Source organism: Lycium barbarum, chromosome 10 (assembly GCF_019175385.1).
Source record: "Lycium barbarum isolate Lr01 chromosome 10, ASM1917538v2, whole genome shotgun sequence".
Taxonomy (NCBI): Eukaryota; Viridiplantae; Streptophyta; class Magnoliopsida; order Solanales; family Solanaceae; genus Lycium; species Lycium barbarum.
Window position 1 is genome coordinate 21,530,486 of NC_083346.1, and position 19,590 is coordinate 21,550,075.

Genomic DNA, 19,590 nt, shown 5'->3' on the forward strand with positions numbered 1-19,590 from the left:
TACTGCTTAATCTAAAATTTTCAATAACTTTGTGAATATTACAACCTGCTATCTTGTTTGGCAAGAAAAAATCAACTGGTACTATAATTTATCTATTTGTTTTATATACAATAGGGAGATAGTGTAGCTCACTAGAGCTTTGCATAGAGAGCAGAGGAGCTGAATATGGGAGCATCTAAAATAACCATTTCAGTTCCATCTCTTTGAGTTCTTTGATCTCTTAGACTTCTGTTTTGCCTGTTGGAATGCCTGCATTTTCTGTTTCTTCCGAGCTTCCCTCTCCGCCTGCCAATCAAAAAAACGATATATATGGTTATTGCTATAGATAATTGACATTACAAGGAATTCATCAATTGGTCAGAACATTATGGGAATTAAGCAACCTAGATGTACATTTCGTGCTATTGTTTTGTGTGATCCAGTAGAAGATAATGTTACCTTTGACATCTTGGATTTGGCTTTGGCTTTTGGAGACTTATCCTCAATCTCCGCCTCTCGTTCAAGCTCTCTTTCCCTGGCCTCGAGGTTTTTCTCCAAATAATACTGTACAACACACGTAAATGAGTCATTTATTCGAAGAAAGAGAATCAGAAAACACAGTTTAGCAACAAACTTTTAACGCTACTGCTAATTACTAAGTCGATATTTTTGCACAATCACACCTAAGTAAATTTTTAAAAGCAAAGACCAGCATTTCGTTTGAATCATCAAAATTTGATGCGTAAACGATATATGCAGCTTAACGAGACGCAATGTGAAAACAAACAAATTATGGGTGTTACATGTAAATTTCTCCAACATTTCTCAATGTTATGAAAATCTTCAGTCATGACCCTAACACTGGGGATAAAGGCTAATAATGGTCATAAGATCCTGGGTTTAAAGAACTTACATCGTAATCTCCTTCATAATCATGTAAAGTGCCATCTTTTACTTCCAATACTCTGTTAACAATTTGTTTTATGAAGTACCGATCATGAGACACAGTTATCACGGTGCCTTTATACTCCGTAATTGCCTCCTACAAACAAATCAGAAAGAAAATTGACAGGTAAAATAAGCTCAACGCAAAATACTTGTATAAGGTAACATGAAAAATGTACGGACTGATGAGAAGAGAAATGTACCTCGAGCATCTCTTTTGTTGGTATGTCCAAATGATTAGTTGGCTCATCCAATACTAGCAAAGTTGAAGGAGTCACCATGAACTTACAGAAGGACAGACGTGCCTAAACAAATAAGGTTTGACGCATAAGTTCAAAACAAGAACAAGAGAACAATCCAAGAGGAGTAGTAGTAATCCTTAAGCAGAGGATAATTGAGTGAAATATTAGTAAGAAATAATGCCATCACAATTGAGACAAACCATTTATATATCAATTTAGTACCCATCAATTTTCGCGGACAATGAAAGTTAAAATGGTTACCGTTAGATGGTGAAAAGCCACAACTAATAGACACTCTTATCAGAAGATAAATTATCAGTTAAGATTCTTATTCAGCAGCCTCAAAAAATGAAAAGATGATTTTTCTTCCCCCATAGCAAGGCTGTTGGTGAAGTATAGACAGTTAAACACTACGATCGTACAATTCAAACTAAAGCTCACAAAGCCAAAATAAGCTTGAAAGCACAATCATAAGGTAATCACATGCAATAGTGACTTGAATGATCGCTCATAGGTAAGGAAGGTAGTACTTGACATTTCCATAAGCTAAATTAGCAACAGGATATAGCCTGTAATGGTGCCTAGTCATATTTGCACTAAAACGATGACAAGTTTAATAGGATAAATTTGTGGAAGGGTAATGGTCAAATTGGCTTTAAATTTGAGAAAGGAATAGTAGACGAAGCAATTATTACAGTCAAAGGATAAAGATCAATAAAAAACACAAACAGATAAAAGATAAGGACTATCATCTTCTTCTTCTTTTTTTTTTTTGTTTTTTTTGATGACATGGGAACCCGCAGCTGCTACCCTTTAGGTGCGCACAGGGTAAACCCAGCTCCTGCGTAATAGCTCGCAAACCACACAGGAGAGATAACCCGCACTAGCCAAGCCCCGTGCGACGAGCTCGACCCAGAAGGCAAATCCCCTACTGTCGTAGGCAGGGGTTTCGAACCTGAGACCTCCATTATAAAAGCCCCATGCTCAACCAACTGAGCCACCCTTGCGGGTAAAGATAAAGACTATCTTTTGCAGAGAAGATCTGTTAATATCTTGTTACCTTCTCACCGCCACTCAAAAAGGAAACCTTCCTATCAAGCATGTCAGCTTTAAAGTTGCAACGTCCAAGGAGTCCTTTTATATCATCTATTCTCCAATCTTCAGCAGCTTCTGCTACAGCTTCAAGGACAGTTTTTTCCAAGTCGAGTGCCTCAGCCTTAATCAAAAGAAAAACGAACACAGATTAACACAATCTTCATCACATGATCACATGGACAGCAGGATTTAAAAAAACACCAATGATCCAAAGAAAACTAGAAAGACTGACACACCTGATTCTGCTCAAAGTAATTTGGTAATACATTGTGCTCCCCAAGCACAATTTCACCTTTTGTTGGCTTCAGTAAACCCATAATCAGTTTAAGAAAAGTGCTCTTTCCACACCCATTAGGACCAATAATGGCAATTTTCTCTCCCCTCTCAATTGTCAAATTTGCATTCTTGAAAAGGACCTGCCAGTAAAACAGACATGTAAGATAAAAGCCAATCCAGAAATATAAGATGCGATGCTACTAGTTGTCATAAACATATCCACGGAACAAGAAGCAAATTGAAATCTCAGTGTCAATGGATTGTGTTTCACCTTATCCTCAAAGGCAAATTCCAGATTTTTAACAGCCGCAACTGTTCTCCCACTTCTTTCACGCTCGGGAAACCTAATCTTCATTTGTTTCCTAATGAATGGCTTATCAACTTGTTCCTGGTCCTGAAGCTTCTCTAGCTTCTGTTATGACCAAAAAAACAAGAAGTATGAAATCAGTATCCCAAATTCTGAAAGAGAAGGTACAACATAGTCAAGAAATATGGATATGAAAGAAAAGAGACAGCTTTATTTACCTTTTCAGCAGTAGATGCACGACCCGAGTTTGCTCCGGCACTTAACCTACTTATCAAATCTCTTGTTTGCTCAATTTCCTTCTGTTGTTTTTCCCATGCAGCATTCTGTGTTTCAATCCATTCAGCCCTTGAAATAATATAATCTGAGTAATTTCCTTCATATGTCCTAGATACACCCATATCAGTCTCCACAATTTTTGTACACAACTGGTCAAGGAAAGCACGGTCATGAGATATAATGACCATCGGAACTTCTTGTTTATTAAGATAACCCTCTAGCCACTCAATCGTATCAAGGTCAAGATGATTGGTCGGTTCATCTAGTAGTAACAAATCTGGGTCCTGCACAAAATCAACAAACGTTATTCCTCAAGCAAAAATAATAACTACGCAAAGTATATGCCAAGTCTAATACCAATCAACCAAAGATGTATCATGGGATAAGTGGACTAAGATGCTTTGAAGAGCAATATGCACCATGTAATCAAGTCAAAAGTTGAGGATATATGTGTCCATGATTCATCAAGTAAATTAGGTTCTGCAGTAGCTACCAAAATATCCCCCTTCTTCAAAGGCAAACTACTCAAGATCCAGAATAGATCATTCCACTCACCCTATTCTTTGCTTATAGACACTAAACATGCTCTTTGATTCATTAATCCTAATAATCAATATACTACCATAGTACATGTGTTAATAGGAGATCAAAGCCAAAAATCAAGTATTACAGTTCCAAGAAAAATCTTCCGTACTTTGGTGGAACTCCAAGATCCTTTCAATGACCTACGTTGAAGGGATATCAATCTAATCCGATCGATTGCGTAAAGCCCGTGGTAGCAACGGAATCGGGGAAAGTATACAGAAAAGATAGTAACTACCTGGGCTACAGAAGATCCTTTTTGCCCAATAGCTACATAAACACATATTACATTTTGACCTTGCTGATTGAGAATCGTATATGTGGCTACTGTTGTTTTACCGGTCTGTTTGTCCCCTATCGGGATCATCGAATCAACAGCAATAAGCCCAGTTTGAAGAGGCTCATATACGGAACATGTTACTAAACTTTTCACGATTAGGAAACTAAATTTATTGTTATAACCTGGATTTTCCAACAAAATCAACCTATTTCTATTTAAACCATGATCCTAAGCAAGTGCATAAATATACTCACACATGCACAATACATAAAGTGATGTATCATTTCCACGTGAATCACTTGCTCAACAGCATTAACCACATATTAAACAAATAATTCCGGAAAAAGAAACAGGTATAACTAATCCAGCATTACTAATACCTGCATAACTCTAACCAGCAACCAAATAACACCACATATTAAGCAAAAAATTCAAGAAAAAAAACAAGTATAACTAAATCTGCATTACTAATACCTGCATAAATCTAACCGGCAACCAAACGACACATATTAAACAAAATATTCAGTAAAAAAAAAAACAGGTAACTAATCCTGCATTAGTAATACCTGCATAAACCAACAACCAAATAACACCCCATATTAAGCAAAAAATTCAGGAAAAAAACAGGTATAATCGTGCATATACCCGCATAACTTTAACCGGCTACCAAATAACACCACATATTAAATAAAAAGAATCAGGAAAAAAAAAAACAAGTATAACTAATCCGTAATTACTAATACCTGCATAACTCTAACCAGCAACCAAATAACACCACATATTAAGCAAAAAAAACAGGTATAACTAATACCTGCATAACTCTAACCAGCAACCAAATGACACCACACATTAACCAAAACATTCAGGAAAGTTATCTAAAATGTGATACCTGCAGCAAGATCGTGCCTAGAGACATCCTCATTTGCCAGCCACCACTAAATGAAGCCACAAGCCTATCAGCATCCTCAGGAGCAAATCCTAACTCAGGCATCATCTTATTAATCTTAACATCCACAACATCCAAATCCACAGCTTGTGCTCTCCTTTGCAACAAATCAAACTCATCCAATAACCTCCCCATTAACTCCAAATCATCGACAGAGTTCTCGATCGCCTTTTGAACTTTCTCAAGTCTCTCAGCAACTTCCATTTCTTCCTTAAATGCACTCATAAACTCTTCTTTTACAGTTCTTGATGACTCAACCTCGAATTCTTGACTTAAAAATGCAATCTTCATGTTGTTTTTCGCCTTTATTACATTCCCCGAATCAGGTTCTTCTAAACCAGATATAATCCTTAATTGTGTTGTTTTCCCTGCACCATTTACACCTACTAAACCAACTTTTTCACCTTTTTTTACCTCCCAACTCACATCTTTTAACACAGTAACACCTTTATAACTTTTACTAACATTTTCTAACTTAACCCCAGATGAAATACTTGAAGCCCCACTATTACCTGAACTGTTTTTACCACCCCTTCTATTATTATAATCAAATTCTTCACTTGAATTACTAGAAAAAAGGGACTCTATATCTTCTTTTACATCTGTTTCAATGGCTACAGCTTGTAATTTTGATGAAATTCTAAGATTTTTTCTTTTGGGGTTATTGGAAAGTGTACTAGTAATGGTATTAGAGGGTATTGGGATAACGGAAGGGCGAAAAAGAATGGCTCTTCCAGTGAGGAAAGTTGAACGAAGGTCAATTACTTGGAGCTTTGAAGCAAGGTCCATTGTGAAAAATTTGGAAGAACTTTAGGGTTGTTATGACGTCGGAATGAAGAATTAGATAAAGGGTAGTAAAGTGGTTTCTACAAATATTGAAGAAATTGGAAAGACAGACTCTTCACTATGTAGAACCACCTTTCTCTTATCAGCCCATTAAAGACATGAGGATGAAGAAGAGGAAGAAAGCCTTGTGGAGAGAACTTTATAGATTTTTTTTTTTTATTTTATTTTTTTTAAAAAAAGTTTTCTCTTATTTGAATATTTGTTCATGTCTTTTTATTTATGAGTAAAAAATATTTCGCTTTCATTTCAATTTATGTCTTAGTTTATTGGGATTAAATTAAAAATATGTGTAATGTATTGAACAAAATTTGAATTTTATGATTTTAAATTTATCAGGTATGATATTTGAATTATCAACTTACTAAATACAAAAAAAACACTTTTTTCTTTAAATAAAGTAAAAAGAAAGGTTAGACATTTAAATTGAGACAGAGAGAGTATTGTTTTCTTAATATTTGTAAGTTCAATGACAAAAAATAAAAGAGGAACAAATGGATTACTAGCTTTGTAAATTGCCATTCAAAATGGTGAAAATCTCAGGTTTGCATACAACTGACCTTATCTTTGATCTTTTATGTGACTAGACTAGAAATTTGCATTTTCTTCCCCTAAGTAAATTTATGAGATTTATCATTAAAGTAAATGATACTTTCACGTAATATCTACTTCTCAAACAAATACTCTTAATTATAATTATCAAGTAATTTTGTCCACCTTATATGTTTCATGTGTAGAAGAAGAACTTTAGAGAATTTTCTGTTTTTGTTTTTTTAATATTGCTACCCTAACTTTTTCGTATTATTCGTCAAAAATTATGTTACAAAAAGAAATGTATAATTAATCGAAAGTCATCATTCTCAATAGGATTAATTCTTAATTTTTTTTACATGTGTCGTTAAGTTTTTTTTCTATCTTTCTTAACTTATGCATGTCATCAATGCGTGGTAATTTTACTATCATTGCTAGTTGATTAATTAGCTAATTAGACTTCATATACAATGAAACTAATATAAGTTGATATATGAAAGGGGCACAATTGAACTTTTCCTCTATAACAAGGCTTGAATTCCAATAATTTTATATAGAAATAATTTGTGTGGTATTATTAATAAGGAGAAGAGATGTGAAGGTGTGGGAGGAGGTAATTTGGATGAAAATCGTGTACAAGGAATTTGTGGTATATAGACACAGAGACTATTCTCCAAGACAATAGCAAATGATTCCATCCTGTCATTTTGCGCCACGTGGAAGGAAAATGCAAGATGGCGCATCAACCACGCAGCTATAGATGTGACTAAGACATCAACTTTTTTGTAATTTTGCAACACATGAGAATGAGAGCACCCAAGTGTGTGGTCTCAAACGTCTTCTATTGGCTCATTTTGTGGGCTTATAAGTCAAAGAGAAAGGCCAACTATTTGTCTTTCTTTCTCACCAAAGCTTATCCAAAATCTTGGCCGAGCTGGTATGAAATGTTAACCAATTTTTGCACATCCCTTGACATATTGGGCTAGACAGCAAAGTTAGGCCCAATTCAAGTGATGTTAACAGCCCATGAATATTTCAGGCTCGGCTTAAACATAAAAATTAGATAAAATGGCACGGCATTTCAACTAGGGATGGGCATAAATACCGAAAACTAAAAAATCGGACCGAACCGAACCAAACTTCAAGAAACCGAAAGAACCGAACCGAACTAGTTTGGTTCGGTGTTTGGTGTTCACCTTCAAAAAACCGAAACCGAAATAGCCGAACTGAACTTTGATGAAACCGAACCGAAATTTAAACCGAAATTTATACATTACCCAAAAAAATTAAAATAGTCCAGACCCATTAAATTTAAGCCCAAAAAACCCCAATTGTAATAAGCTCTCTTTTGCTTTTGTATTCCTAATTTTCCACTTCAGTTGAGAAAATTAAATATCCTTAACAAAGAAAAGTAACTAGGATGTGTGTTTAGGATTAATGTATGTCCTTTATGTGTTTTCTTAATTATTCTTACTGTATGTATATAACACCTAATAATCCTATATTATGGTTATGGTTTTCTGTTCTTGTGTATCCTGTTTGTTTGATTTTTATTTTTATTTGTTAGTTTTATGTTTTGTTGCTTTTGAGAATATGAATTAGTGTAAATGGAATCGCTTCTAATATCATATCAAAAAAACCGAATTGAGAAAACCGAAACCGAACCAAACCAAACTTCAAAAAATCGAAACCGAAAGAACCGAACCGAACTAGTTGGGTTCGGTGTTCGGTGTCCGCCTTCAAAAAATCGAAATAGCCAAACCGAAGTTTGATAAAACCGAACCGAAGAACCGAACGCCCACCCCTAATTTCAACTTGAGCTACTAATTAGCATAAAACAGCCCAACTTATTGAGGTTGGCACTAGCATCCTACATATAGTGTGTCAAATAAGCGGGTTGAGCTGAACTTGGGTAGGTCACTCCAAATTTATTGAATGAGAATAAAGATGGAAACTAATAATTAATTATATGTTAATTTTTCTAAAATAACAACTAAATTGGCCTCCTCAAAAAATTAAAAAAAATAACAACAACTAAATTGGACCATCTATTTTTTTCAATAACGATAAGTAAAATGGAAGTATTTAACAAAAATGTATAGAAACGTGAATGGGAGCATATATTTTGAGACGTGTGCATATAGCCTGGTTGGTCCGAGGTGGTGAACCAAACTTAATACTCAAGCGAACTGATCAAATACAGTTGGGCAATTCGCAGGAATGCCCTTATTTTGGGGTGGTCTTTTTTTTTTGGCCATTAAATTGGCGGTCTTTCATTTTTGCCTTTCACTAGAACTTTTTGATTTCGGGTTCGAACTCCCACTCAGTCAAAAATTAAAAAAAAAAAAAATCGCAACATAGAGTTTGGATTCGCAAGCAGAATTTTCTCTGCCTGCAGGCAGAATTTTGCTGCCTTCAATTAGAGTTTGAAAGGTAAGTTTTGTTTTCAGGTATGTCAAAACTTTGCCTTAAGGTCTAACTTTGACCTGAACAAGCCTAACTTTGCTACAAAGCTCTACCTTGCGAAATTATCTTTTTTTTTTCACTGGGCCGGGATTTGAAACCCAAACCTCATGGTATTAAGCGAAATGAGCAAAAATTAAAAATCACCATTTTGAGGGGCAAAAATTAAAGACCAGTGCATTTGAAGGGAACTCTACACAAAAAATTGAATACAGGTTGCACTTTGATAGAAGATAAAGCCTATAAGCAAATTATGAGTGGGTCATTTGCACGATAACCCTTCAAAGACACTGGTCTTTAATTTTTGTCCCTCAAATTGGTGGTCTTTAATTTTTTCTCTTCACCTAATACCATGAGGTTTGGGATTCGAATCGCCGCTCAATCAAAAAACAAAATCGCAAGGCAGAGTTTTGTTGCAAAGTTAGGCCTCAAGCCGAATTTTGAATGCAAAACTCTACATGCAGGCAGAGTTTTTGATGCAAAACGCTACATGCAGGCAGAGTTTTGGATGCAAAACTCTATATGCATGCAGAGTTTTTGATGCAAAACGCTACATGCAGGCAGAGTTTTGGATGCAAAACTCTCCCTGCAGGCAGAGTTAGAGTTCTGCATCCAAAACTCAGCCTTGCGAATCCAAACCTCTGCCTTGCGAAATTTCTTCCTTTTTTTTTTTTTTTTTTTTTTACTGAGCTAGGGTTCAAACCCAGAACCTTGGGGTATTAGGCGAAGGGCAAAAATTAAAGACCACCAATTTGAGGGGCAAAAATTAAAGACCAGTGCTTTTGAAAGGCAGTCCGCTTAAACAAATGATTATTTGTGGGGAAATTAACGGAAAGGCCATGTGATACAAAATAATTACTCGAAAAATGTCCATTTTGAAAAATGTTACATTTCCTATATTTATTAAAAATGTTATAAAATAATATTAAAGGTACATGACAATAAAAGATATAGTCAAAGAAGCTGGGAGAGAGAGAGATATTTTATTGCTCTTTCAATTGATGTACAAATAAACTAAATTGACTTCCTATATAAAATAAAAGAAGCAGCTGCGAGGCTTGTCAGAAGTTGCTGACAAGCTGCCTACTTGAACTACCTGCTTGAGCTAATCGCAAGCTGCCTGCTTGATTGCAAGCTTGAGGAAGCTGCTGCAAGACTTTTCAGGAAACTGCTTACAACCTGCCTGCATGAGCTACTTGCAAGATGTCTTCTTGATTGAAGTTTTTCCAATTGCAAGCTTATCTAGGAAATCGTGTATTTGAATGGACATCCATAATATTGTACTTATAACACTCTCCCTTGGATATTTATTAATAGATAATGTGTCTCGTTAAAACCTTACTAGAAAAAATCCTAATGAAGGAAAAAGAGTACACGTATCTAATAATACGCATTGCTAACTGCCTCATTAAAAATCTTACCAGGAAAACTCAAATGGGACAAAATCTTGGTTAAGGGAAAAAGAGTACAACGCATATTTTTCTCCCCCTAATTAAAGCATCACGTAATTCTTGAAGATGATGTACTCCGATTTTGTATGTCAACTTATTATATCTTGAGGTTGGCAGGGCATTTGTGATCAGATCTGTCGAATGATCATTTGACGAACCGGTTGATGATCCGCATCTCCATTCCTTATATAGAGTTGCATTATCGCCATACAATATTGTCGCAGTCACGTCAAGTACATTCTTGACTTGTTTTATAAACTTTTGTTATCTTTCTATGATTTAACTGTCAGTAAAATAACATGGTATGACAGTAATCCTTCATGGAAATAGATAGCATATTTGGATCGAACTCTTATGTCGATTATATGAATGTCCTGTATATCCAAAACACTTGACATATTTGTTAGGTCAAACGCATTCATGTTAGGGCTTTCATTTGCAATATATAATTGATCTATGAATGAGAGAAACTATATCATACTTTTAGTTACAACAAGATAAACAAATGCATCAATTGCACAAATATATGGTACTTCAGGACTAATATAATTCTCATGTCAACTTCTTTTAGCAGATAATCTACCGCTTTTAGAAACTCTTCAGGAGCTCCAATAATATTCAAGTCATCAACTTGCACAATAATATGAAAGGTTTTGATTATCATAAAGAGACAAAGGTAAACAGGGTCATCTTTGTACCCTTCGTCAATGAGTATTCACTAAGGTGATTAAATCACATTCACCTAACCTGATTCAATCCATATAAGAGCTTCAGACGTTTTGAATCATATAGAATTTTTTGAATTTTATCAAATAAGAGATATAGACTGTGACAACATCCATTTAGTAGTTAAATGGCGTGACATGTTCTGATGTCTGGACTACAAGTCCAATAAGCATTACGCTTACCAAGATACATCATATCATTTGGTAATTATTTCTACATTAGCATGCTTTTAGAGACGTAGAACTTAGATCCTCACAATCTTATACAATATTGCACGCCATATTGTATGAAACATATCGTCGACGAGATATCATTTTGTATTGGTTCACAATTCGACATAACTTACTGAGATCTCATCACTTCATTATTTTCTGGTACCTGAACCTTCCATAAGGTTTCATGAAGTATTATGTTGTAAGCTCTTCAAGAGCACATTGCTTCCTTATTATGATCATTTGCTCCTCTTTTTTTTCAAGGATTATTACATTTGGAACCGATTGGCCTACCATGCTTCACGCATGTTGTAGACTTTGTCCTTCAGGAACATTAGAAGCATTTTGCAGATGAAATATAAAAGGGTTGGGTCAGCAAATGCTTCAGCATTTGATTTGAATTATCTAAGGATCATATTGATGATAATTCACAACATATTTCTTAGTTGTATATTCTCTCTCCCATTTATGTTAGAAAAACTAACACATATCCTTACTTTCTTTGGGAAATCCATCTATTTGCATCATGGTATATCCCTTAATCATATACTGCACATTAAAAGCTATAAGATGGATATACCTAGTTTCTAATCCTGAACCAATTATGAGGGGAGAATTTATCATAACTTATGGGTCTGAAGCATACAAGTGCCATTGTATGCAATATATCATATCTCAGACCAACATATGAAGCTCTGTTCTCGTAAGCAATTGTTTAGCTATATTATGGAGGCATCCAATGCCAAACCAACTTAGATATAAACCAGCATTTTCAAGATGAATTGTCTTGATTACATATTCTGAAAATTATGCTTCCAACTCAATTATTTTGAGCAAGCAACTTCATAAATGTCAAAATGTCAGTTGACAATAAACATACATATGACCGTCTCATAGATGCATCTATTTAAGACATCATATCACAAGTACATAGGCCCACATTCGCCTTTTATATTTTTCATAATTTAAGGTATTCAGTCCCAACATTTGCTGGTGTAATCAACTTTTCACGAGAACAAGAAACACAAACAAATTCTTGAAGAATCTTCTAGTTCTTCAATATACTTCAACTACTCAATTAACACATCAGTTTAAATCAGGACGACCAAAACAGTCATGTCAACTAATAAAATTACTTGTACTAGTAAACTTCAAGTTTACCATGACATGTGCTATTTGTTTTAGTAAACTTCTGGTCTACTATTGCATGAGATTTTAATATCAATAAACTGCTAATTTATTGTGGCATGTGATCTCATCATGCTCGGGTAACGTTTCACATACGTATTTCTTACCCGATAACTCGGAGATATTCAATCTTCCGATCATTTGTAGTCTCAATATGATAATCATTTTTCTCCCTAGTAAATTTCAGGTTTACTACAAATTATTTTCCAATCATTGCAATTCCAATCTAGGATAAATGGTGCTATCATCCATAACCTCTTCGAGAGACTTCAATTTCAGATGTCTACTACTTCAGGAGTAGATTTGAAGAGTTCTACTGCTTCGGGAGTAGAATTCAGAGTCTTACTACTTCGTGAGTAAGTTGCAGATTTTACTACTTTGGGAGCAAACTGTAAAGTATTTATTACTTTAGGAGTAAATTTCAAAGGCTTATTACTTCAGCAGTAAAGCATAAAATATTCAGAGTATCTATTTTCAAATATTCTACCTCTTCTGAAGGTGGGTCGTGATATCTTCACAACCAAGTGCACGTTTGTATTAATAAGCTTTATTATTATTATCACATTCACTTCAGGGAATATATCTATATTTATAAAGTTCTCATTCTTCAAGAATGAGACACAATCATTTGAACGTGCCTTAAGCAAATCAAATCGTGATAGCGTAGAACATCTTTTAAGAAATTGCTATTTCAGGAGCAAATCGAGGCATACATATGATGTAGAGTTTGTTTCTTCAACACATCTTCAATTGTAGCCACAACAATGCATAGCAAATATTACCACGTCTGGTGATCATATATTTCTTGCAAATTCTCATTTAGCCATTACGAGATATGAAATTAACATCATAATTTCTCTTAAAATTATTATTCTTTAGGAATAAATTTGAGGCATAAATGATCCATAACCAATTAGGTTTCCATGGCTCGATAAATTCAACGACTTGTGATGGCCATATATACTCCTTGTGAGGCCATTCTTATCATGTGAAAGTATGAATTAAATAATTTAAAGTATTGCATACCTGAATTATCTGAGTTGGAAATTAACTGTCCGTAGTGTCCAGCAATGAAATGTCTATTTTTCACAAGCATGGATACATGTAATCGTTGTATCCCAAAAAAAAAAAAAAACCTTTAATGGTAAAATCCATATATGGATCCAAAAACAAGGAGAACCATTTCTCCAGAAGCTAACGTTGATAAAATATCAAAAGTCAAATAGAACACTAATACCTTTTCAAAGGCAAATGATGAGTACTACTTACCGTCAGATAAAAGCTTGACAGTTACTTTGTTAACATTTAAAGGAAATGGCAACTTCCCTGGCTAATTGGTGCATCTTTTAGAAAGGAAACTTTGATTTTCCGTTCTTTAAATATTTTCAAAATAAGTGTTTAAGGCAGAGACTCGTGTTGATAACGTGTTATGAAATAATATTAAAAGTACACGACGACAATATATAGATATAACCAAGGAAGCTGCGGGAGAGAGATATATATTTTATTGCTCTTTTAATTGATGTACAAATGAATTCAATTGATTTCCTATCTATAGGAGAAAAAAAGCAGCTGCGAGGCTTTTCAGGAAGTTATTGCGAGGCTTTTCAGAAGTTGTCTACTTGAGCTACTCGCAAGCTACATGCTTGAGCTACTCGCAAGCTGCCTCCTGCATGATTGCAAGCCTGAGGAAGCCGCTTCAAGGCTTTTCAAAGAGCCGCTTGCAACCTGCCTGCATGAGCTGCCTGTTTGATTGCATGTTTATCCAATTGCAAGCTTATCCATAAAATCGTGTATTTGGATGGACATTCATAATACGGTGTATTTATAACAAAAAAGAATATTTACAAAAAAATATGCGTATGCATAAAAAGAATGGCATAGGGCGACTGCTCTCTGCCCTTATGGCCTTTGGTAATCGCTCCAGACCCCAGTTGTAATGCTTTCATTAGCTTTCTTGATCCACTAGTTTAGTAGACGGTTGAAACAGTCTAACACTAATATCTTGATTGAATTGTTCAAGGTCAAACCTATTTCTCAAATTGCTTCTTCGATTGCTCAAGACAACTCTTTTAAATTGAGGAACAAAACAAGATCATTTCGTTCGGTAGGGATTCAGAGAGTTACCTTGCTTTTGACGTTCTGCATAAATATCAGAATTTCACCCTTTACATGAAATTTCACTCTCCTTAAGTTTCATCTTTCAGTGATACGTTCTCTCACACTTAGCATTAATCTTAAATCTTGAACAAAATGTCTACTTTTCATCTTTAAATTTTCCAGTAAAATATTCAAATATCTCAGAGAAAAGAGTTCTTCAGTCAAATATCTCAGAGAAAAGTGTTCTTCATAAATATATAATACGAGCCTTTTCTTCTTCGTTAGGTTTCAAAAATATCTTCTTGTCTTTTTCCTAAAGGTCTAGGCTTTAAAAATCTGAGGTTTCATATTTAGTCAACGTATATCTGACTGTCACGTCTTCTATTTGGTGCTACAATATGGTATTCTCAAGTTAAAAATAAAAACAATAAAATAAAAATAGAACAGTACTAACACATTCTACTCAAGAAAGAATAGGAAAGGAAATTTGATGGGTAAATAATCCATATATACGGCCCATACATTTAGTTTGCAGCTACTCTAGATAATGTATATCTTCTGTATAGTTATATATAAGTTGCTCAACTTATTTTGTAACTTTACATATACATCCGTATATACTATTATACAATACATATGTAATACATATACATTCTTATACACTATATATAATGTATAAATAATAGCATATGATTTGTATAAATAATGTATTCAGGAGACTCAAAATTCCTCTGAAACGTCACCATATCTCTGTCTTTACACCACCATCCATTGTGTCGCTAGTACGCTACTCAAGGAAACATTGGGTATAGGCAGAATCATAATAGATACGCCATCAGTCGCTTCAATAAAAGAGTCTACATAAAAATTTGAGGTGTAAGCACACTTGTTTTCTTTCTTCTTTGACTGTATCCAACGAAATTTGACTGATGCTCCCATTAGTCATTTTTAAGGAGTAATTATTCTCACACCCAATATAGAATTTGGTTTCTTTCCTACTAAGTTCGTTGTGTTTTATTGGCCCTTTTATTTCATACCTCACCATCCTCTTTGGAAGTGTAACTGTCACCGAAAAGGCTCAAGTGAAAAAAGAGGACATATTCTTCTATCTTGTCTTGGAATTAAGAAGAGTTCTTCCTAGATAAAGATTGTAAACATTTAGCAGACTCTAAAATGTCCGCCCAAAGCGTTAAAATAATATGGGCAAGAAGAAGAAGAATTGGCGCCAAGACGAAGGTTGAAAATTAGAACAAGTCAAAAGTTAACTTCTGAAACTCTGAAAATTATGTTTGTCAATTTTGCCATGATGAAAGTTGTAGGAAATCAATCCGTAATCTGTATTGATGTATGAAAATCATTACATACAAAGTAGGTATCTAACTATCAGCATAATACTAGGCTAAATTATAGGACCTAATTACTATACATAAGGAAGAGATCATGCCTAATATACAGTTGCTAATTATGAAAAGATTATCCTAATATTTACAATATTTACGTAGATTATTACATAGTCTATCACACCCCCGCAGTCGAAGCGGGAGGTTGTCATACGCTTAGACTGTCCCTGAAATCATCAAAGAGCATGCGCGGAAGACCTTTAGTGAAGATGTCTGCGATCTAGTAACGGGACGGGACGTGAAGAACACGGACTTCTCCACGAGCAACTTTCTCACGTACGAAATGTATGTCCATCTCAATATGTTTAGTGCGTTGGTGCTGAACTGGGTTACCTGATAGGTATATGGCACTAACATTATCACAATAAACCAATGTAGCTGTCCGGATGGGACAACGGAGCTCCAACAGAAGGTTGCGAAGCCAAATAGGACTCAGAGACGACATTAGCGACGCCACGGTATTCGGCCTCGCACTCGACTTAGACAGAGTAGGTTGCCGTTTGGATGACCATGAGAGGAGATTATCGCCAAGGAAAACACAGTGACCGGATGTGGATCGGCGAGTGTCCGGACAACCACCCCAATCTACATCTGTATAAGAAACAAGAGAGGCAATGAAGGATTTATACAGATGGAGACCAAACTCAATAGTACCTTGAATGTATCGGATTATACGTTTAAGAGCATGCATATGTGCAACCTTTGGATCATGCATGTGAAGGCATACTTGTTGAACCGCATAGGAGATGTCTGGTCTTGTGAACGTAAGGTACTGCAACGCGCCAGCCAACTTACGATATTGTGTGGTATCATCGCAAGAAGGCCTGGCCGTGGCACCAAGTTTGGCTTTGGTGTCGACCAGTGTCTGACTCGGCTTACAGGCAGTCATGACCGCACGCTCTATAATTTCTGCTACATAATTCTGAGAGAGAAACATGCCGTGTGAAGTCCGGGTAACAGGATTACCCAGAAAATAGCTTAAAGGGCCCAGATCCTTCATAGAAAATTCGGCACTAAGCAGAGACATGATGGATTTTCTGAGGGCATCTGAGGAAGCTGTGAGAATAATATCATCAACATATAGCAGAATGTAAGCAATGTCAGAACCTCGACAATAAATAAAGAGAGAGTGATCAGATCGGCTATGTGAAAAACCAATAGTAGAGACATAGTCTGCAAAGCGTTAGAACCATGCACGGGGAGCTTGCTTAAGTCCGTACAGCGATTTCTTCAAGAGACAGACATGATGGGGATGCTTTGGATCCTTAAACCCAATAGGCTGATGCATATAAACAGTCTCATTAAGATTACCTTGTAAGAAAGCATTCTTGACGTCCAACTGATGAATGGGCCAAGAGTGTGCAAGTGCAATGCTCAAGACAGAGCGAATAGTAGCCGGTTTGACAACCGGACTGAAAGTCTCGTCGCAGTCAACTCCAACCTGTTGAGACCTGCCATCACAGACAAGACGGGCTTTGTGCCTCTCAAAAGAACCATCAGATTTCATTTTATGACGAAACATCCACATAGAACGAATAAGATTCACATCAATGAGACGTGGAACTAACTCCCACGTCTTATTTTTAATTAGAGCATTATATTCATCAACCATGGCAGCTTTCCAATTGTAGTCATTTAAAACACTTATAGGATTTCGCGGGATAAGCGAGATGGTGGAAGTGTTTAAGTTAAACGGTCGTTTGGGCTTGAAAATCCCATGTTGGCTTCTAGTGACCATGCGGGTGGGCTGCTGGGCAGACACGGGTGGGGCAGTGGGGGGAAGGGCTGCTGGGCAGTGGTCGTGCAGTTGGATTGCTGGGTAGTGGGGGGGACGGGCTGCTGGGCAGTCACGGGTGGAGCAGTGGGGGGAGGGGCTGCTGGGCAGTCACGGGTGGAGCAGTGGGGGGGAGGGGCAGCTGGGCAGTGGGGGGGTCGGGCTGGACCGAGGGAACGACGGGTGGAGTAGGCTGCGACAGAAAATGCAGGGTGTATGGAGAAATCTCATGGTCCAAAAAATCATAAGAAGTTGGGGTTGGTGAGTGCAACTTTGAGAAGGGAAATTGAGTTTCCTCAAAGATGACATGCCTTGATATGATGATTTTGTTGGTGGATAAATCATAACATTTATAGCCTCTATGATTCAACGGATAGCCCAAAAATACACATGGGGTGGATCTTGCTTGCGACTTACGAATAGTTGTAGATGGGAAAAGTGGATAGCATAGACACCCAAAAACCCGGAGATGAGAATAGGAGGGGGTTCTTTGGTAGAGAACTTGCGTTGGTGATTTATACCCAAGGACCTTGGTGGGAAGTACATTAAGGAGGTATGTGGCCATTTGGAGAGCATGATGCCAAAAGGAGGGGGGCATGGAGGAGTGGACAAGAAGAGTGCGCACTATGTTGTTAATGGATTTAATTTTTCTTTCCGCTTTGCCGTTTTGAGGAGAGGCATGGGGGCAATAAAATCTGAAATTTAAACCATTGGAGGCGCAAAAAGATTGAAAATGCCCATTGGCGAACTCCCACCCATTATCACATTGAATGTTTTTTATGTCTCTTTCGAATTGAGTCTGTATTAATGCCTTAAAAGATAGAAAAGTACAATAAACTCGGGACTTGTTAGAGATTGGAAAAGTCCAAAGAAAATTACTATAATCATCAAGAAAGAAAATAAAATAGTGGTGCCCATTAGAACTCAAAACAGGAGATGTCCATAAATCACTATGAATGATATCAAATGACCTAGTAGTAAATGACAATGAATCATAAAATGGCAATTTAACGTGTTTCCCCAAAGGACAAGAGGTACAAAAATAAGTTCGGGCCCTATTACATTCAATTAAGGCATTACTACGAAGAGAACTAAGGATAGCATTTCCCGGATGGCCGAGACGGGAATGCCACAAGCTAGGTGATGCGGCAATGAAGGTTGATGGTGGAGTGGTCCGTTTTGTGGCAGTGATAGGATACAATTCCCCGGTGCTCTCACATCTCATTAGGCGTCTTCCTGTCGGTAAATCCTTCACAGAAAACCCAAGAGGATCAAACTCAACAGAAACATTATTGTCCTTAGTGAATTTACGTACGGAAATAAGGTTTTTGATGAGTTTTGGAGCATGCAAGACATTTTGGAAATGTAATTGGGGATTAGGTGGGGGTAGGGATGTATGACCATAGCCTCGAATTTGAATAGTGCTACCATTACCAACAATGATTCCAGAATTATTGCTCAAATTAAAATAAGACATGAGAGTACCTGAGTTGGCAGTCATGTGGGAAGTCGCTCCGGTGTCCATGTACCAATTATCATCCGGTTAATGCATGGACAGAGTGTGCATGGCTGCCTCCACGTCTGTTAGAGTGTACCCAGAATAGGACGGACCATGCATGGAATAGGCTTGTTGAGGTCGTGGACCCGCACCTAGAATGCTGCTGTCGGGCCGTGGCGTCGTGGGACGCTGCTGCCACGGCCTTGTTGGATACGGGCAGGGGGGCAGTGGCCACTGCTGTGGCGGCCAGGCAGGCCAGTAGTAGCCTCCTGCCGGTGGCTTTCCAGTCGGCCACTGTCCGTGGCTGGTCTGTCTGCCGCCGCCGGATTTCCCGCGGTTGTTGTTGTTGTTGTTGATCCCCTTTCCCTTGTTCCTGTTGGAATTCCTGCCACGATTATTATCACGACAGTTAGTTGAATTATTGGTGCCGCCAGGTGGCGGGGAGGGAGTATCATTGTCAACAAGTAGAGCCGCAG

The 19,590-nt window shown here is 36.8% G+C and overlaps 1 protein-coding gene across 1 annotated transcript; it reads right to left on the reverse strand.

The window, feature by feature from the left end:
* Positions 1-5,932, reverse strand: LOC132613624 (ABC transporter F family member 5). Its single transcript, XM_060327723.1, has 9 exons — positions 4,872-5,932; positions 3,063-3,404; positions 2,809-2,949; positions 2,498-2,677; positions 2,227-2,382; positions 1,128-1,229; positions 893-1,021; positions 439-543; positions 1-285 (listed from the first exon to the last, which is right to left on the reverse strand). The coding sequence occupies exons 1-9, from the start codon at positions 5,715-5,717 to the stop codon at positions 190-192; spliced, it is 2,097 nt and encodes a 698-aa protein (XP_060183706.1). The 5' UTR covers positions 5,718-5,932; the 3' UTR covers positions 1-189.
* Positions 5,933-19,590: the final 13,658 nt, after the last annotated feature.